Genomic DNA, 13,830 nt, shown 5'->3' with positions numbered 1-13,830 from the left:
TCTTCATTATCAGCCACAACCTCTGCTCCGGCCTCGGCGACTAATCCACTAGCTGCGAGGAAGACTCCTGCCGGATCTCTGATAACAGCTCCAGGGGTCGCTAACTAAGCAGAAGCTTCTCCCAAGGGTCAACACCACGACGTAGAGCAAAGACTGAATTAAGTTACAGCTTCTGTGAAATCCTGTGCCGCTTCCATTTCCCGCTCCAGTCGTGAGGACGCTTACTCGTCACCCAAAAAAAAAAAAATTTTGCCAACTTTCATGCACTACCAGTCAAACATGTCCGTGCAGAGTCTTGTCTTATCGTAAAGATCTGAGGGGGTGTCCAGTGGTGACGTTATCAACCATCTGTGACACTGTAGTTCTTCTGGTTGGACCGCTAGCCCTCTCTCCCCGTACGGTACCTTTGGGTGCCCGTGAACCGGACCTCCAGTCGGACTTTCTTTGAGCACTTTTTGTAGGTATCAACCTCTAGATGGTGGTAAAACCCAGAATATCTACCATTTTGGAGATGTTCTATCCAACCAACCCAGTCGGTATATCCAGTCCATGAAGTACGGAACGTGTCGACCACATTGTTAGGGACTGAGCACATATAGGACCAATTTTGCCTCCCTGTGGTACCATAGTCCTGTAGTGGAAAGTATGGCTGCACTATGGGACCGGAGAAGGGTCCGGTGGCGACATGGAGCATCAAAGAGGACGAAACAATGAGACTGGGATTCCGCGTCCCAGAACAAGAAACGTGGTCAACACAGGGTCCTTATTTCAAGGACTGAACTGGCCAACCCCAATGTCCTGCACGGTCAGTGTAAATCTACATTTCTCTCCAATATGCTGTACACATAGCCTATATGCAGATCAGCCTAAGATTTCTCTATACAGGCGGTCCCCTACTTAAGGACACTCGACTTACAGACAACCCATAGTTAGACTCTCTGACCTCTGGTGACCTCTCTGGATGTTACTATAGTCCCAGACTGCAATGATCAGCTGTAAGGTGTCTGTAATGAAGCTTTATTGATAATCCTTGGTCCCATTACACCAAAAACAGTTTAAACTCCAATTGTCACTGGGGCCAATTTTTTTTTTTGGTCTGGATCGACAATTATAAAATATACAGTTCCGACTTACATACAAATTCAACTTAAGAACAAACATCCGGACCCCATCTTGTACGTAAACCCGGGGACGGCCTGTACTTCTGGAATGTCAAATATATTGATAGTTTTGGAGAATTTTTAATGACCCCTTGATACTGGATCGAAAACGTGGCAAAGATTCTCTTAATTTAGATTTCTACACGCATCGGATCCATGACGGATTTGATCGCTCCCAAAACGGATTTTTTTTTTAATTTTCCAGTTTTTTTTAGGATAATTTAAGAAATCAGCAGTACAAAAGTGGAAACAATCCCGATTATGTGATATATGTATCCATTCTAAGTGCCAACCAAAAAACCCATCCGAACTTAATATTCTGTAACCGTGGTAGTCAGACACGCCATGTAATTAACCCCTTTTGGGCATGACGTTCATCTCAGGTGCATAAGGTGGTGCGATGGATCCATGGACTTGTGATCCGTAGTGGTCCCACATCTCGGACACACCCGCGGTTCAGCAGGTGAGGCTTTATCTTGTGGACCGTGACTAAGAAGTTAAGATTTGTGTAGTTCGAAACGCGTAGGTCTTTTTACATGGATCCCACGTTTGTCACGTATCTTTCATTGATCATCAAAGGTTATTGGATTTTATTCATTATTGAGTGCTGGATATTATTTTTCCTCTTTGGACCTAACTGGCCATCACTGGACAACCCCTTTAAGATTGGGTTGGCAGAAAGGACAACAACATTTCTCTGTGTTACAACATGTTTTCCCCAAAAATTTTTTTACCAAAACAGATTTAAAAAGAGAACAGATTTTGTTTAAGGTTAAGGGGTGGTGGGTTATTGTCCCCTATTTGATCCCTTCCCCAACCCGAAAACGAGACCAAATCCACGTATCCCGGTGACAAACAGGAAGCTGCAGATGAGATGCAGCAGCGGCGGCGACACGAGCGGCTTATGATGAACGAGCGGAGCGGAAAAACCCTGCTGAGACCATATTGTCAGCACATCAGATAATCTGCTCTGTGCTTCAAAAGACGACAGCCAGCCGACACAATGCCGAGACGTGCGGCCGGACCCTCGTCATGCAGCGCTCCCCCCCCCCTGCCATCAGTGGTCTAAGAAAGGGTTAACTCATACAGGTTACAATCCAATGATCATAAAAGAACCCAGAGGGAGGTCATGTGATCGATTGGATGCCGCAACGCAGAGGGTTAATTTATTCTGGGGTATAATTAGCGGCACACGAACCCCTCGAAGACTCCATCTCCTTACTGTATGGACAGTAACCGGGGGCTCCGGGGGGTTAATAGTCGTGTAACTTATTCACAAGTTTATTTTTTCTGTAGGATCATTACTGAAGGAGCTGATGGAGGACGCAGCGCACTCGCCATCATCATCACCCACCGAAATCCTACCCCCCAATCTCCTTATATGTATGCTATAAGGTGGAAGAGACTGGAGCAAATGTGTGACAACACTGCCCCCTAGTGGTGGAAATAGCACTATGCCTCGTGATTACATCGATTTATACAGATTTGTATGGATTATTTTAAGGATCATTGGGAGTAAAGGCATTAGGGGCGAGTGTTGGGGGGTGACTGAGCCCCCTGCTACAAAGTGGCCGATACAGAATCCCTGGTGACCCTGGGGGGGTATCTTGAGGAGATTGATTAAAAGAGAACAAGTTTACCAAAAAAAAAATTCTCCCACAGAGTCATCTCATTTTCACATGAGACGAGTCAAGTTTAGAGGCTGCAGGGGAAATGTCACTTCAGAAGCCACCTTCTTCTGTACTATAGCACCTAGAAACATGCTGCTGGTGTCTTCCAAAAGATAAGATCCTTATCTTTAAATATCACATCCTACAGCTTATGGTTCGGTGAGCTGAATCTACAGTTTGCATTTCCAGCTATAAGTTTAGCTGCCGGTGTCTCTTATCTTGTTCTGTTGCTGTCTCATGTGAAAACGGGATGAGAAGAGTCATTTACCTATAAAAAAAACTCACCCAAAAAGGAGGAGAGTCAAATTTAGTGGTTGCTGCGGGAGTGTCAGACGCCCCCATCTTTGAGCTCCCTGCTCCATATCCCCCCCCCCTTCTGGTAGCAAGTTTCTGGTTGGATATTACAGCAGTCACTTTGCGCATAGGAGAGGAACTGTGCAAATAGTTCAATGCACAGAAAAGAAAGCACAGCAGTGTGAGAAAATCCCAGTGAAATATAAATCACAGTCCTGCTGCTACTATCACACACACAAAGGTTTGTCCAGATTCATCCAGGGACAATACCTTACACACACCCCAGTGCACTTTGAAGCTACAATCCTGAAATATACATACATACATATTTCACAGTCCTGCTGCTACTACTAACATCGAAAAAAGTTGTCACTACATGGATCTCCAAGGCCACGCCTTACACTGCATCGCTACATAGCGCCACCTGCTGATAGTTTCCCTCCAATAGGCTCCCCCTGCAGGATAAATCTATCCTCACACATGAACTTCCAAACAGAAGGAAGATCTAATGAATACAAAAACACCAAAAACCCACAAAAGAAACCAAGGCGAGGAAAAAACTTGAAGCAGCGTTCAAATCAACGGCAGTAAGATGCTGGAATAACCTCTAGATCTGCAGCTGGGGTAATAAATGGGGCGAGCCGAGACGTCTCTAGATGGGCGTCAATTCCGAGCACGGAGGAAATTCTACGACATCCGGATTAATCCCAAGAGGATTCAGCATTCCCAGTGATAACAGCAAAGGCCTGACAATATGTGTACAGTGGCCACTACAGGAGATGTGAGGTATTACATGGCGTCTATTCAAATTAGAGGGGTTGTCCAACGACTATCGGTTAAAAGTAGTACAGGCGGTCCCCGGGTTACGTACAAAATAGGTTTGTTCTTAATTAGAATTTTTATGTAAGCTGAACTCCAGTTGTAGCTACAGACAAAATTTGTTTTTGCCCCGGTAACAATCGGAGTTTCATAATTATTTGCTGTAATGGGACCAAAGATCATCAATAAAGCTTCATTACAGACACCTTACAGCTGATCATTGCAGTCTGGGACTATAGTAACATCCAGAGAGCTTCACCAGAGAGGTACGGTCTTTAAATAGGGGTCGTCTGTAAGTCGGATGTCCTTAAGTAGGGGACCGCTTGTAATACCCCCTTTATAAACCCTCTAGTAGTAACTAAGTGGGCAGGTCTGTTAAGTTCCTGCAAGGACTTCAGACTATTTTAGGATAAGTGAGGCGGGTGTTACTTCTTTACTTCTATTCTATAGGATCACAATTCATTTCTAAAAATAAAACTCATGGTTCGAGACCTTTGAAGTAGGCTCGGGGCCATCGATTTGAATTTATTAACTTGCTAAAATGAAAAATCTGGCTCTTCTGATTGCAACATTTTTACTTTTTATTTACTTAAATTGACGTTTGCTCTGCTCCTCATGGGCGGAGCCAACGGTAAAACCTGGGCGGAGCCAAAATCAGAGACAAAAGCTAGTCCTAGGTTTTTGTAGAAAATTTAAGTTCAGAAAGTCCACAAATTTTGTCAAATTTTTTTTAAAGGTAGTTGTGGGACTACTAGAGGACTGCTTTTCCATTAGTGAACTACAAAAGTTTTTGTAACGCGGTTACCTTCATCAAATTCCGCATCGTCTTCGGTGTGTTGTGGGAAGGGGAAGCAGTTTGTGATTTCCAGACGATCGTCGACCACGAGGCCCAGGAGGACTCCCTGCACCACCTCGCTCCCATGTCCTTCCTCCTGGTAGTGCTTGATGATCTTCAACACCACCTACAGGGACAGAGAAGACAGGACATGTTACCACCTAGACGTTCTCCATCATATTAGTGCCATCTACTAAACGAGCCGATCCTTGTACCCATTATGTTGTGGTGCAGCAATCTTGTCACATATTTTACATAAAACATTTTTTTTTTCCCATGGCAACCAATCAGAGCTCAGCTATCATTCTCCCACAGCCTTTTTATAAAATGAAAGCCAAGTTCTGATTGGTTTCCATGGGCAACTAATACAGTTTAACCTCTGATAAATATCCCCCATGGTCCGAGTCCTCTAGATACAGTCCAGAAACACCAGTGATCAGTACAGGGACCAATCGATAACCGTTACCCAATCCCTGTGGTGGGGGTGTATATCAATTTCCCAACATTTTCTATTTTTTCCAGCTTCCCTGTACATGACATGGAATATTCAAGATCACCACTTGTAAGCACAAATCTGTAATGCAGAAAGCGAACCCTCTCAAAGCGCCTTACGCAGAAAAACGTATAGATTTTTGAAGGCAGGGAGCAAAAAATGTTAACAAAAACTTAAAAAAAAAAAAAAAAAAAAGGCTGTCCCCTTCAGGGGGTTGGCCACTTTACCTCACTTTAGATATGAACAAAGCGGAGAATTTAATACACATTACAAAAAATGATGTAAAGTCTTTGGCAAGACTGATAAGGTAAGTGATGGGAATCCCAGCTCTTCTTAAGGATCATTGGGCTGCGCTCACTAAGAAGAGCCGGCTCTTCTGGCTCCCAAAAATCTCCCTATTAAATATATAATAGGGAGCCGCAGGCCAGTCAGTCACCGGACACCACTCCAAATTTAAACCCGATTTTATCAGGTTTAAAGGGGGTATGGTGCGCCATTTTGGGGGCGGGGTTTAGTGAGCCATCGGCTCATGGAGGTGAGCTGGCTCACGCCATTCATGTGAATGAGTCGGCTCTTTGTGCCGGCTCGTACATCACGAACAACCCATCACTATAAGCTATTCCTGACCGTAAAACGGCCGCATAGAGGCTCATGTGATCTCCGTCTGATTATCACCCTCCCGAGACCTTAAGCTTATATTCATGTATACAATCATAAGGTCCTGGCAGGGCGATTGTTCATGGACAGTTAGGAGATCACATGACCCTCCATCTGCTGCCATTTTATGGACAGGAATGTCTGGGCTGACGTCTGGCGCAGAACTTGTATAAGATGTATATTGGTAAGTTACCTAATATCGCACCCCCCCCCCCCCCGCCCCCCAACACTTACACAAAATATTAGGTAAAGTAGCCACCCCCTTTCAGGGGTTAAGCAAGTCACTGTGTAAGTAAAGGGATTATTTATCATTCATTTTTAGTAAAACGCTTCATATGCAAAGAGCAGGGGAAAAAAAAAAAATTTTTTTAAAACCCTGAGAATCGCTAATGGATCCTACACAAAGCCCCAGCACCGGGTGCTACACATATGCAAAACTGCGAGGCGATACACCGCGATCCCCCTCCCGAGCCGTCAGGCTAAGTATACAGGCAGGCGTGTCAGGGGCGCCACGTATGTGTAAATGGAGCGGCATACAGACATGACAGCTGCACTATACAGCGCTCCCCGCTGCCGGTGACCTGCAATTTAGTGGCCTCGCTGGGCTCCCGCAGAGCTGAAAACATTGCAGAGCATCGCGTAACCAGAAAGCCGAGGAGAGGAACGCCCCGTACTCCTAGAAATCACACAAACCACTCAATACTGAGAGATTCATAATAGAGGAGAAGCTTCACAGAAATCCAAAAAAGTCTGAATAAAACCTAAAAATGCAGAATGGGATTAATTACTATATATCTAACAAAAGGTACTAAAGATTTTGTAGAAAATACGGTAAATTACATTTTTTTATTTATTTTTTTTTAATGTTTGCAAATGGCGACAATCCTGTCCACAGGCCACGTCTGGTCAGTTTCAAGAACATAAAAAGGACATCTACCACCAGGATGAAGGATTGTAAACCAAGCACACTGACATACTGGTGTATGACCCCTCTGGCAGGATCTGCTCTTTTTTTTTCCAACTTCTTAAACCCTTGTTTTCAAGGAAAAAAAAAGGCGTTAAAAAATTATTCACAAGGAACCTATGGTGTCTGGACCCCCTCAGGTTTATTTGCATAATTTGTAAAGCTGTAAAAAAAATAAAAATAAATAAATAGGGTATAAGAAGTTAAAAGGAGAGCAGATCCTGCCAGAGGGGGCATACAACAGTATGTCAGTGTGCTTGGTTTACAATCCTTCATCCTGGTGGTAGATGTCCTTTAAAGGAAACCTACCAACAAAATCATGATAAACCAGGGACATTACCCATAGATCCAGGCACCGGGACTGTGGTAATCTCCTTATATTTTTTATCCACGGCCTCCTGCCTTCTAAAACCGCTGTTTAAATTTATGCTAATGAGCCAGAAGGAGGCGCGTTACAAGAGTCCTTCAATGCTGTAGATTCACAACCGCTTAGTGTCTCCCCCCTGCTCTGTCAGCACTTCCCCTGCTCCCTCTGCTTGCTGTAATCTCACACAGCAACAGTGAGATTGAAGGAGTGTGCTCATGCACAGTGTAACTGGCTGTGAAGCTACACTCCCTAAAACTGAAATATGTCAGCTTTTCAGTGATAAAAAAAACTTTCTACAACATAGATGTGAAACCACCCCGAATTCCATTAGTGATAAATTGTCAATTTTCCATCAGACTTGTCAGGATAGAGGATAAATGTACGACTTTTAGGACCACGCAAGAGCCAAAATGGGTACCAAGTACCCCATATAGCACCACCGATGGCGACGGCCAGCATCAGCTTATACCACGAGTCGTGTTGGAAGCTCCATAGAAATCTATGGATCTGGTCATTGCCTACAATGGGACTTCTGCAGGTTTGCTTGTTCTGTAAGTCGAAGTAGTCACATTATTGTAAAATCAGATGTAACATTCGGATCACAACTTGATAGCAGCTGCTGGTAAATGGAAACTGTATCCTACATAGATGGGAGAGCACAAGCCCTCCTTCCCCGACCCGTCAGCTGGTCCTGCTAGAGGAAGCATAGAAATCCACAGAGCGAGTCCAATTGGACTTCTACCATGGCTCACCGGACGAGTTCAGATGTCAACAGGGACGGTAAGAAGGACTTGCCGGAGTAGTGTAAAATCGGATATGAAAATCTGACAACCGACTACAAAACCAGTTACATAGCAATAGAACAGAATTCGTGAATTGTGCCAGTCGAGCTTTGCACAGCCCAGCGCCATAGAGGCCCGTGCCAGTCGAGCTTTGCACAGCCCCGGCGCCATAGAGGCCCGTGCCAGTCGAGCTTTGCACAGCCCCGGCGCCATAGAGGCCCGTGCCAGTCCAGCTTTGCACAGCCCCGGCGCCATAGCGGGCCCGTGCCAGTCCAGCTTTGCACAGCCCCGGCGCCATAGCGGGCCCGTGCCAGTCCAGCTTTGCACAGCCCCGGCGCCATAGCGGGCCCGTGCCAGTCCAGCTTTGCACAGCCCCGGCGCCATAGCGGGCCCGTGCCAGTCCAGCTTTGCACAGCCCCGGCGCCATAGCGGGCCCGTGCCAGTCCAGCTTTGCACAGCCCCGGCGCCATAGCGGGCCCGTGCCAGTCCAGCTTTGCACAGCCCCGGCGCCATAGCGGGCCCGTGCCAGTCCAGCTTTGCACAGCTCCGACGCCATAGCGGCCCGTGCCAGTCCAGCTTTGCACAGCTCCGACGCCATAGCGGCCCGTGCCAGTCCAGCTTTGCACAGCTCCGACGCCATAGCGGCCCGTGCCAGTCCAGCTTTGCACAGCTCCGACGCCATAGCGGCCCGTGCCAGTCCAGCTTTGCACAGCTCCGACGCCATAGCGGCCCGTGCCAGTCCAGCTTTGCACAGCTCCGACGCCATAGCGGCCCGTGCCAGTCCAGCTTTGCACAGCTCCGACGCCATAGCGGCCCGTGCCAGTCCAGCTTTGCACAGCTCCGACGCCATAGCGGCCCGTGCCAGTCCAGCTTTGCACAGCTCCGACGCCATAGCGGCCCGTGCCAGTCCAGCTTTGCACAGCTCCGACGCCATAGCGGCCCGTGCCAGTCCAGCTTTGCACAGCTCCGACGCCATAGCGGCCCGTGCCAGTCCAGCTTTGCACAGCTCCGACGCCATAGCGGCCCGTGCCAGTCCAGCTTTGCACAGCTCCGACGCCATAGCGGCCCGTGCCAGTCCAGCTTTGCACAGCTCCGACGCCATAGCGGCCCGTGCCAGTCCAGCTTTGCACAGCTCTGACGCCATAGCGGCCCGTGCCAGTCCAGCTTTGCACAGCTCCGACGCCATAGCGGCCCGTGCCAGTCCAGCTTTGCACAGCTCCGACGCCATAGCGGCCCGTGCCAGTCCAGCTTTGCACAGCTCCGACGCCATAGCGGCCCGTGCCAGTCCAGCTTTGCACAGCTCCGACGCCATAGCGGCCCGTGCCAGTCCAGCTTTGCACAGCTCCGACGCCATAGCGGCCCGTGCCAGTCCAGCTTTGCACAGCTCCGACGCCATAGCGGCCCGTGCCAGTCCAGCTTTGCACAGCTCTGACGCCATAGCGGCCCGTGCCAGTCCAGCTTTGCACAGCTCTGACGCCATAGCGGCCCGTGCCAGTCCAGCTTTGCACAGCTCTGACGCCATAGCGGCCCGTGCCAGTCCAGCTTTGCACAGCTCTGACGCCATAGCGGCCCGTGCCAGTCCAGCTTTGCACAGCTCTGACGCCATAGCGGCCCGTGCCAGTCCAGCTTTGCACAGCTCTGACGCCATAGCGGCCCGTGCCAGTCCAGCTTTGCACAGCTCTGACGCCATAGCGGCCCGTGCCAGTCCAGCTTTGCACAGCTCTGACGCCATAGCGGCCCGTGCCAGTCCAGCTTTGCACAGCTCTGACGCCATAGCGGCCCGTGCCAGTCCAGCTTTGCACAGCTCTGACGCCATAGCGGCCCGTGCCAGTCCAGCTTTGCACAGCTCTGACGCCATAGCGGCCCGTGCCAGTCCAGCTTTGCACAGCTCTGACGCCATAGCGGCCCGTGCCAGTCCAGCTTTGCACAGCTCTGACGCCATAGCGGCCCGTGCCAGTCCAGCTTTGCACAGCTCTGACGCCATAGCGGCCCGTGCCAGTCCAGCTTTGCACAGCTCTGACGCCATAGCGGCCCGTGCCAGTCCAGCTTTGCACAGCTCTGACGCCATAGCGGCCCGTGCCAGTCCAGCTTTGCACAGCTCTGACGCCATAGCGGCCCGTGCCAGTCCAGCTTTGCACAGCTCTGACGCCATAGCGGCCCGTGCCAGTCCAGCTTTGCACAGCTCTGACGCCATAGCGGCCCGTGCCAGTCCAGCTTTGCACAGCTCTGACGCCATAGCGGCCCGTGCCAGTCCAGCTTTGCACAGCTCTGACGCCATAGCGGCCCGTGCCAGTCCAGCTTTGCACAGCTCTGACGCCATAGCGGCCCGTGCCAGTCCAGCTTTGCACAGCTCTGACGCCATAGCGGCCCGTGCCAGTCCAGCTTTGCACAGCTCTGACGCCATAGCGGCCCGTGCCAGTCCAGCTTTGCACAGCTCTGACGCCATAGCGGCCCGTGCCAGTCCAGCTTTGCACAGCTCTGACGCCATAGCGGCCCGTGCCAGTCCAGCTTTGCACAGCTCTGACGCCATAGCGGCCCGTGCCAGTCCAGCTTTGCACAGCTCTGACGCCATAGCGGCCCGTGCCAGTCCAGCTTTGCACAGCTGTGACGCCATAGCGGCCCGTGCCAGTCCAGCTTTGCACAGCTGTGACGCCATAGCGGCCCGTGCCAGTCCAGCTTTGCACAGCTCTGACGCCATAGCGGCCCGTGCCAGTCCAGCTTTGCACAGCTCTGACGCCATAGCGGCCCGTGCCAGTCCAGCTTTGCACAGCTCTGACGCCATAGCGGCCCGTGCCAGTCCAGCTTTGCACAGCTCTGACGCCATAGCGGCCCGTGCCAGTCCAGCTTTGCACAGCTCTGACGCCATAGCGGCCCGTGCCAGTCCAGCTTTGCACAGCTCTGACGCCATAGCGGCCCGTGCCAGTCCAGCTTTGTACAGCTCTGACGCCATAGCGGCCCGTGCCAGTCCAGCTTTGTACAGCTCTGACGCCATAGCGGCCCGTGCCAGTCCAGCTTTGTACAGCTCTGACGCCATAGCGGCCCGTGCCAGTCCAGCTTTGTACAGCTCTGACGCCATAGCGGCCCGTGCCAGTCCAGCTTTGTACAGCTCTGACGCCATAGCGGCCCGTGCCAGTCCAGCTTTGTACAGCTCTGACGCCATAGCGGCCCGTGCCAGTCCAGCTTTGTACAGCTCTGACGCCATAGCGGCCCGTGCCAGTCCAGCTTTGTACAGCTCTGACGCCATAGCGGCCCGTGCCAGTCCAGCTTTGTACAGCTCTGACGCCATAGCGGCCCGTGCCAGTCCAGCTTTGTACAGCTCTGACGCCATAGCGGCCCGTGCCAGTCCAGCTTTGTACAGCTCTGACGCCATAGCGGCCCGTGCCAGTCCAGCTTTGTACAGCTCTGACGCCATAGCGGCCCGTGCCAGTCCAGCTTTGTACAGCTCTGACGCCATAGCGGCCCGTGCCAGTCCAGCTTTGTACAGCTCTGACGCCATAGCGGCCCGTGCCAGTCCAGCTTTGTACAGCTCTGACGCCATAGCGGCCCGTGCCAGTCCAGCTTTGTACAGCTCTGACGCCATAGCGGCCCGTGCCAGTCCAGCTTTGTGCAGCTCTGACGCCACAGCGGCCCGTGCCAGTCCAGCTTTGTACAGCTCTGACGCCACAGCGGCCCGTGCCAGTCCAGCTTTGTACAGCTCTGACGCCATAGCGGCCCGTGCCAGTCCAGCTTTGTACAGCTCTGACGCCATAGCGGCCCGTGCCAGTCCAGCTTTGTACAGCTCTGACGCCATAGCGGCCCGTGCCAGTCCAGCTTTGTACAGCTCTGACGCCATAGCGGCCCGTGCCAGTCCAGCTTTGCACAGCCCGGCGCCATAGCGGCCCGTGCCAGACGAGTTTTGCACAGCCCGGCGCCATAGCGGCCCGTGCCAGACGAGTTTTGCACAGCCCGGCGCCATAGCGGCCCGTGCCAGTCCAGCTTTGCACAGCCCGGCGCCATAGCGGCCCGTGCCAGTCCAGCTTTGCACAGCCCGGCGCCATAGCGGCCTGTGCCAGGTTTGTAAGGCCGGTCACCAGAGTCCTCAGTCTCAATGGATTTTTCATAGCCACTCATGCACAGTACGCGGTCACCCCCGTCACACTCCGTCCCGCTCTAGTCCGGCCTTTAATCCCACATGGTCTTGGGTGACTTGTGCATGCGGTGTGCGAGGTTTACGGCTTACCATGAATAAGTCTCTATGGCAACGAAATTTCAGAGAAACCTGAGAAAAAGGAAAACCACAGCGACAGTACTAGACAATTTCTCAACTGTGCAGGTAAAAGGCTTTTTACTCATATTATTCCCACTAATGTATGGATGATTTGCTATTGTATCCCGGTAAAATGCCCCGATTTCCGAGCGCGGGAGAGGTCCCTTCCTTTGTCACTGGCAGGCCCCGGCTGGTTGTGTTCCTCCGCAGCTTCCCAATCAGTGTAACCTCTGCCCCTTACATCAGTCTTACGAGCCTCGGCTTTATACAATGCACCACTGTGAAGCAGCTTGATTTCGGCAGCCGAAAAATGCGATAAGAGAACATTAAATATAGAAATAGTTTCTCCCATTGTCATCCTGCCGAGATATTCCGATTTTTTAACTTCCAGCCACCGTTCTGCCGCTTTTATTAGGTTACCTGGCCAGCTGCTCAGTTTCTGCTTTCCATTTGTTACAAGAAGTAACCGTGAATCTGGGGTCTCAATAATCCCGGTAGACCCCCAAGGCAGAAATAAGTGCCCCCTGGAGGAGGTTGGGGCAATTATGCACTGATCAAATCAGTATTGAACAACAAGTTACACCAAGTTTCTGAAGATAGTCTACATGTGAACTGAATTCTAGTTGTCGAAAGTAATGGAAAACTCAACCCTCAGGTTGCTCTACCCACTATCGGCTGTTGAAAACATCCCGTCATCCAAAAGAGACACCAGATCTTCTACAAATCCAACGATACATCACTGACATACAATGACTCGTTACTCTAAGGAATAATTAAACTTCAATTTTCCATATTATTCGATGATTTTGCAAAAGTTCAGGAAAATCCAATCCAAAAACAAGGTCTCGAAAAAAGACGGCTTAACGCCAGCGCATTGCAGAACACCAAACTCTCCGGAGAACGCAAATGAGAACAAATAAAGTAAAAGTCAGTGTAGTGGCACATACATCCGATGCCAAATGGGCAGGCGAGGCACCGGGTGGAAAGTGAGTTAATTAAGCTAATCACCACCATTTGGTCCAATGAGCCGACGCAAAGCCAGACCCGGGAGCAGCTGTTATCAGCGCTTACGCTCAAGTGAGACTTCACACGTAGCCCCCGGAGCTTGAAACGCAAGATCTCTCTTACTGGGCGATAGGGGCGAGAAAGAGGGGGGGAAAATGAAGTCACAAAATATGAAGCTAGCTACATCCTCAGGAGCTTCAATTTACCTTGGAGTATGTGGAAAAAAAAAAAAAATCTAAAGCGTTCTTTAATTATCCAATTAAGCTTAATTACAGGAGGAACACAAAGGAGTCCTCGGGGTGTTCGGTGGATTGAGGGCTATGTAAAAAAAATGGAGCTGCCAGATACATGATATGAAAGAATGAAGACAATCCTCTACGGAGCCAAAAAGTGGATCATAAAACGGGGGCAGTTGGACAAACGTGGGCAAGAGGCCAGAGGTGAATGAAATATTGTAGACCAGTGATGGTGAACCTTTTAGAGATCGAGTGCCCAAAATGAGACCCAAAAACCATCAGCTTTTCCCAAAGTGCCAACA

At 50.4% G+C, this 13,830-nt stretch overlaps 1 protein-coding gene across 1 annotated transcript in view; it reads right to left on the bottom strand.

Moving 5' to 3' along the window:
• EIF3H (eukaryotic translation initiation factor 3 subunit H) overlaps positions 1–13,830 on the bottom strand; it is an 80,374-nt gene that overhangs the window by 53,660 nt on the left and 12,884 nt on the right. The window contains exon 2 of the mRNA XM_072151290.1: positions 4,749–4,905. Within this exon, the coding sequence (XP_072007391.1) occupies positions 4,749–4,905 (157 nt within the window). The remainder of the gene's footprint in view (positions 1–4,748; positions 4,906–13,830) is intronic.

Source organism: Engystomops pustulosus, chromosome 5 (assembly GCF_040894005.1).
Source record: "Engystomops pustulosus chromosome 5, aEngPut4.maternal, whole genome shotgun sequence".
Classification (NCBI taxonomy): domain Eukaryota; kingdom Metazoa; phylum Chordata; class Amphibia; order Anura; family Leptodactylidae; genus Engystomops; species Engystomops pustulosus.
Note: the sequence above shows the minus strand (reverse complement) of the source record. Positions and strands in the feature narration are given on the sequence as shown.